Source organism: Trematomus bernacchii, unplaced genomic scaffold, assembly GCF_902827165.1.
Source record: "Trematomus bernacchii unplaced genomic scaffold, fTreBer1.1, whole genome shotgun sequence".
Lineage (NCBI taxonomy): Eukaryota > Metazoa > Chordata > Actinopteri > Perciformes > Nototheniidae > Trematomus > Trematomus bernacchii.
The window spans coordinates 3206487-3213683 of NW_022987524.1; the positions used below are offsets into that span (position 1 = coordinate 3206487).

Consider the following 7197-nt stretch of genomic DNA (forward strand, 5'->3'; position numbering starts at 1 on the left):
TCAAACCGTGAATTGAAGGTGAAATAACGTGATGATGTACACTAAACACCCTGAGTTTAACACTCATTTATTGACGCTGGAATGAGGTTTATTAGGGAATGTTTAGATGACCACAGACATCAGAGTGATGTAATTTAGCAGCAGAAACCGACAGGATTTGCATTGGACACGCCCCCGTCGACGCCGGCCAATAGGAGAAGACTACAGGTCTTACCCGGGAGACCCAAGAAGGATCTCTCTCTCTTTGCCCCCAGCTGACCCAGCGTGGACGCGGGCCAAAACAGCTGGCAGGGAGAAATCACCAACGAGCACATTTCTTTTGTAAACCACCGCATCTTTTGTGTAATTAAATGCTGTTAACTTGTATAAGCTTGCCTTGACTCTTTTCAGTCTCTCCTGCTCTCGGGGTTCAAGAATATCTAACAGTATGTTTTGGTGAACAGGAGACACTTATTTTACTGTTTTAATGGCTTATCAAGAGCACAACTCAAACACAACATCTTGGTGTCATTCTGGTCAGCTCCCTCTCATCTGCACCCCACATAAAAAACATCACCCGGACTGCATTATTTGTACTCTCTTAAACCTTTCCTTAGAATATGTTATGAATTGTCAGGTGTCCTTCGGTGCTTTGAAAGGCGCCCCTAAATAGAATGAATTATCATTATTATTTATTATCTGAAACGACGTAATAACTTTTAAAACTGTTTCCAGTCACTTGCCCCATGCATTCAGCAGCAGCAGGCCATTCACTTTGATTTGATCCCGTTATGAAATGTCATCATTTCGACAATAAAGAAATGCTACATAAACGTTATCTTGCACATTTTATCGAACCATCTCCGTTTCTAACTTTCAATATATTTTAAAAGAGATCTCTCTCTGATCTGCGTGCGGGGGCGGGGCCTCACAGACACGCTGCATCTCTCTCTCGCTCACAGACACGCTGCAGCTGTGCAGTGTGCACACAGTTCTGCTGGTAATGACTATTACATTTTATGAGGAAACTTTTCCACCAATAATTCCCATAAGTATTCCAAAATGTATTCACTTCAGGTTTACGAAAGTAACTGTAGTCAGATTACTCGTTTTTCAAATATAACGCGAGCTGAATACAGTGACTTGATTTTTGTATTCTGCTTGAGCGCCACGGTCAATGAACAAATGAGACACACTGGCTCTGTGCTCCCAGTGGGCAGGATGAACATGAATGAGTCCGTCCACTCAGGGTTAAAAGCTCTGTTCTCACTGTCCACTTTCCTCTTCTTGGAGAGCGCCATGTGTCATTATTTGTCTCTCCCTGTCTGCCGCTAACACGCCTGTTCACTCTCCTCTCCGTCTTCTCTGCCTGTATCGCTAATTATTCTCTTTACTCACTTTCCTCTCCGCTTCTCTCTGCCGCTCTCTCGTCTCTTCTTCTGTGTTTCTCTCCCTGTATCGCTCACTCGTCTCTTTCGCCCCCTGTCGGCAGCGGTTAAAATAGAATCGCCCCGTCAAAATTGAAATCCCCTATTAATGTATTGATTATAGGTCCGGGTCCGTATATGTCGGCGTCTGGGTCCGGATCCGGACCGCGGTCCGCCTGTTGCCGACCCCTGCCCTAGATCTAGACCCTAGCCACACGGAGACGATAACGAAAACTAACCGAATTCGATATCAAAAAAGTCTTCCGTCCACACAGAATCGGCACCAGAAACGTGTCCGTCCACGCGAGACCGCTCGACCCGCTGGAGACGCTGTAGTACATATGCCGGGCCTGTAGGTGGCGCTGTACTTCCACCACAAAATACACCAAAAGCAGCGAATAAGACCCCCGAGCATGGTTGCCATGGTTGCCCTTCTGTTTATTCTCCACAGTGGATTTAGCAACATGTAGTTCATGTAGTTCTCCATGTCCACTTGTTGCTGATGGTTGTGGTAGAGGAGCTGTAGATTTTGCACTAACATCTGTAGCATGGTCAGTAGCGTCTGGAGCACAAAAGCAACCCTGTGATCTGCCATTGTTGTTGTTGGCGAAACACAACAGCAGCGGTGGGGAGAGAGGCAGGGCTCTGGCTGTTTCGGCGGCTGCTGTTTCTCTTTTTCTCCCTCCCCGAGGCAAGCGTGTGCTCCTGCTGTAAAAGGCAGGTGCACCGCACCCACTGCCACTAACTCTGAGCCTGGCTCCCGAGCAGGACGTTCTCCCCGGTAGTCCACCAGCAGATGAAAAACACCCACCTCTCCGCCTCTTCCAAGGGACGAGGGAACCGTGCGGGGGGGTCTGCTGGAGGCTCCTGCTGGTGGCACTGTCCTGCGAGATACCGGGACCTGGCTCGAAACACTCGGAACACTGTTGTTGTTGTTGGTAAAACACATCAGCAATGGCTACAGTTCTCTATCATATAGACGGTTCGGCCACATGAAGCCGACAGGGAAACGCAGAAACGATAACGATAACGATAACGATAACGGGTCCCAAGGTGGGTAGATCTGCAGACGCAACGCTCTGGGGGGCCAAATGGCTCCGTGTGTACGCCCTTACCTCTGACTGGCCAACCAGTCAGAGGTAAAGAGCCAATCATTTTACTGCGTTACTGCAAAGAGCCACATCATACACACAGGCTCTCAGCCTTTCTATGTGCTCCCTCACTCTCTTCCTCTATGTGCCCCTCTTTATCTCTCACACATACAAAATGAAAATCAAAAAATGTACAATAATTGACACACACACACACACACACACACTCAAAGACACACCCTCTCACATACAGAAACACATACCTCCGCTCAGCCAGATTTCCTATACATTTCACAGTCCATGATGTTGACAGAAATTGACTTAAACCTTTCCAGTATTAAGACCAGAGGCCAGATATTGTCAACCATTAATATTGTGTCTCACTAACAAACTCTCAGTTCAAAACATTTGAAAAAAGTTGTTATCTTACTATGCATGTTGCTTCTTTGAAACGTGCAGGGGATGTGGAAGGGTATGAAGGTAGATATGGTGCAAAATGCGAGAGCGTGTAAAACCTGATGTGAGCACTTGCAGAAAAAAAAGTCTGAGCTTGTGTGCATACATTTACACTTGTATAAAATATCCACCTATCTGTGAACCAAATTTGAAGTCACAGAAGAAAAAAAAAGTTTTGTAGCTTGTAGAAAAAAAAATGAACTTAGTGATTAAAGGTAAGGTAGGTAAGTTTGAGAAACCGGCTCGAGATACACTTTTTGTTATATTCCATGGAATTCTCTTAACATCCCGATAGCAATGAATATCTTAAGTGCTTTGAGAAAACATCCATACAAAAATGTCATCTGTGGAAGCCGTAATACTGTAAAAAGCACGACCAATCATTTTAGCCGGCCTGGCTAAAATAACTGGATGGCCTACCTGCCTGTCAGCCTTCCATCTGTGCACAAACTTATCTCGTCCCCTCATTGGTCATGTGCGCGTTCGTGTGTGTTGGAGGAGGGGCTCTGTAAGGAAGTGGCAGATTTTCTCCGGTTGTGTATTTTCAAATTCTAGCGATCTCAAGCCGGTTTCTCAAACTTACCTACCCTACCTTTAAATGTTCACTTGCAGAAAAATATATTTTCCATTACAACTGCAACTTGGTTATTACAACCTCTCAAATCAGTCATTACAACTTCACGAATCTGCTCTGTGGCAGTATAAATCGACGAATCTGCGGCCTTGACTTTTGCTACACTTCTTGCGATGAATGTGTAATTTTCACCTGCAGATGTGGGGGGAGGGAGCCAATAGTATGAAGCTGCAGCGTCGGAGGCTGCACGCTCAGGACCGCACTCTCAGGACCGCACTCCCAGGACCCTAGTTGTTTTGCAACATCGCCACCTAGCGGATTGGATGACCGCAAAAGTACAACCAGCGAGTATTGAGTCTCATACACAGCGAGTCTCTTTAGACATTGTAATGCTTGTTATTAACCATCTAAAAATGCATGAAAATATGTTTTTCTTACTGAAATTACATTATTATTATTAACAACAAGTTGTTGTTAATATGTTTTTGTTTTTTAATAACAAATGTATTTTGTATGTCAGATGTAAAAAGATAGTCTTTTATATTTGTCTTATCAAATTTGACATACAACATAAATATATATATATATATTGTAGTAATAATGATATAATCTATTTATAATTGTAAATGTATATTGTATGTAGACATACATTTAGATGTATATTTTGTTAAAAGAAAACAAAACTGTTAATTTAGTTTTTGGGAGAAGGGGTGGGGTTAAATAAGTGTAAACTCCTTTGAATCAATTTGATACTGCTTATGTTTCTACAGTATCATAATTCTCTTGTTTCATTTCATTATTATTATATATTTTTTTTTTATTGTATTACACGTTCGAAATAAATCAAATCAAATGTGTCTTTGAAGAGGTGCTAGATTACTCAAAAACAACTGTTAGTGTGTTTATGCACCAGGCTGCAAAAGATAAACATGCAATTTGACGAGAGGCATTTCAGTGCAGAATACATTTGTATTTATTGGGCACAATTTCCACACTGTGGATTCTTCACTGGGGTGAGGCGGGGTCTGCTGTTCCCTCAACCACCAGAAAAGAGCTCCAGCTGCAGTACCCCGGGAAGCCCTCTTCTGAGTAAAAACCCTGTAATATTCCTCGCCGTCCACTTCCCCGGTAGCCTGTGCCAACGTCCTTATACAGATGGTCACACTGAGAGCACCTGGAAATTTGGTAGGCCTTCCTAAATTCCTGTTTGTGTCCCTCTGTGAAGATATTCCAGTTGACGACACCTGAAGTAGAATGTCATAAGAAAATTACAATTCAGACAGAAAAAGAACAAAACCTTCCTTAATTTAGCTGACCTTACTCTTAGTCAATCAACTTCATAATACTAGGATAGGAGAAGGCAGAAGTAAAGACACTTTATAAACTTACTGTCAAGCCAGTTGAAGTGGGCTTCCTTTTGGAATGACCCCTGGCTCATGATGTATTTAAAGCTCTCGCAGGTAAGGGCTAGCGTGCAGATTGCAGGATCACCATCCTCAAGAACGACAAACGTAAGGATCCTGCGGATTATGCCTTCAGGCAGCTGTAGATATAAAACACGATTTACAGATGGGGCATCTTATTTCGGACGCCAGCATACAGCTTCCTGCCTACTGCCAGCCAGTTACCTGCCTAAGACCTGCCAAAGACCAGTATCCAGGAATGTTAAGCCCTCCCACTATTCTCCAATTTCAGGGTTTAACCAGGAGATGGCGCTATATATTAAATAACTATGGCCAAACTAAGACTTAGTTTTTCACAAGAGAAAATGCATGATTAAATTAGGATTAAAAATCGGGAGAGCCGGCTCGTTCGTTTTTTTCGACTAAACAACATTATTTTGTTAAATAACAACATGGTGATGTTTTGTAAATGATTACATGTATTATTTAGCACAGACTATGATCCTATCCGTGACATATGGATCTTAACAAAGATCCGCTATACATTAGTACCAGACATACTGTACAAGACTCCACACATGACTCCAGTGTGGAACCCCACTGCACCCCCTGGTGGATCAATGATCCATTGCAGCTGGCTTCACAATAATTAAATGTATTTATCACGGGGGCGGTATCAAGTCAGACTGGGGGCCGGCCGGCCATCACGGACCGTGCACGAACCAATCACGACCCTCGCGTTTTAAACTGTCCAAAATAAGACACTCCATCTGTAATGCGAAATCCTTTCAAGCTACATTTTATTGTAGGTCTCTATTGTTATTGTCTCTACTGTCAAAACTAAAGTAATTGTAAATACATGCCTGCAATATGCCAATGGCCACCTTCTCCTGGGAGATATCCATTCTGGCACTCTGTCGTGGCACTCTGAACACTGGCTGAAGGGTTCCCTCGAGCAAGCTTCTGGCCTCCAGAGTCCAGAAGGCAAACCTTTGGCCATGCCTTTGAAACAATAAGAACAAGATGTAATCTAAAGTATTGCATGGGGAAAGGCTAAGGCATTGGTGCACAATTGATATGCATTAATAATCTCAACAGATATTGCCATCCAGAGTCTTACAGCTCTTGTTACTGATGGTCTACTGATCTGTAGATGGTTAACCTAATATAACTAACAGATGTTCTATTGACATGCTACTGAGTTTGTTGACAGATTGTAGATAAAGTGACCCTCAAAATTAAGTGTTACTGAAATTAAAACACACATATTGTTAAGGGCTTTCATACCCTTGTGTTTCAAAACGCTCCATGAGAAGAAGACACCACCACTTCCGAATCAAAGGCATGTCCATCTGAATGAAATGTGAAAGTGACAAAGACAATTTTTGATTCACAATGTCCATAATAAATCATTTTTCTTCAAGATGAACAGTATGATGAAACATAAGCAACACTTTAATTAGGCATTTACTTCTTTGGTAAAAAAAAATCATAAACTAACCTCCTGGAATTCAAACCGTGCCTCACCAGCCATGAACCTCACTGCACGTCACTGCAGAAGCTTATATATAGACATCTAAGTTTTTTGTGCCCCACCACTTTTGTACATATAAAAACGCCACTGGTCACCACAAACAAATCATAGAAGGACTTGTTTTGATTTATTGCTCAAATGGAACTGATCATAACATTCAGGCTGCTTTTAATGCAGACACATTGCAACTCTATTTGCATTTCACAAGAGAATGTTTGCAAACTTTACCTTCATGGAGAACTGCACGGTTGAAGTGGCTCTCTAAATGGGTTTGGACCTTGCTCAGTTTGGCTGGGTGGAACTCATTTGAGGCACAGAACGGGCAGTGAAAGACTTCGCAACATGTTGTGCATCGTTGTAAGTCGGGCAAGGATCTCCCCTCTTGGATTGAAATATGCATCTTGAAAAAGAGAGAGCCTAATTGGTCAAACTGAACATTTTGAAATACTTTCACAGACAGACATAAATTAGGCCTAATTGTTAGATTCTGACACGACAGATTCTAACCTACAGAATAGGCCGACATAATAACTGACTAAAACACCTCATGCAATATTACAAAACATGTCAAAATGATGAGACTGTCTGATAAACAGTAAACAGGCAGTCAGCACAGTTAAGATTATTTACAATGAATTCAAATAGTAATACAATGACTATTAAAGAAGCATTTACACTGAAGACAGAACTTATATTAGGCTACTGCTGATTTAATGTAGCAGACAGACAGATC

General features: G+C 42.4%; 1 protein-coding gene across 1 annotated transcript; it reads right to left on the reverse strand.

Annotated features, from left to right (window-relative positions):
* Positions 1-210: 210 nt before the first annotated feature.
* Positions 211-6776, reverse strand: LOC117473307. The gene is made up of 6 exons (XM_034118850.1): positions 6693-6776; positions 6218-6282; positions 5794-5932; positions 4917-5070; positions 4589-4771; positions 211-284 (listed from the first exon to the last, which is right to left on the reverse strand). Exons 1-6 carry the CDS (start codon positions 6696-6698, stop codon positions 211-213), a joined length of 621 nt encoding a protein of 206 aa, XP_033974741.1. The 5' UTR covers positions 6699-6776.
* Positions 6777-7197: the final 421 nt, after the last annotated feature.

Excerpts from the sequence above, each read along its gene's own strand:
- LOC117473307 (XM_034118850.1), bottom strand. Across the intron at positions 5,933-6,217 it reads GAGCGTTTTGAAACACAAGG|GCATGGCCAAAGGTTTGCCT; the intron begins GTATGAAAGCCC and ends ATTGTTTCAAAG. Across the intron at positions 285-4,588 it reads GGGCTTCCCGGGGTACTGCA|CTGTTTTGGCCCGCGTCCAC; the intron begins GCTGGAGCTCTT and ends TCTCCCTGCCAG.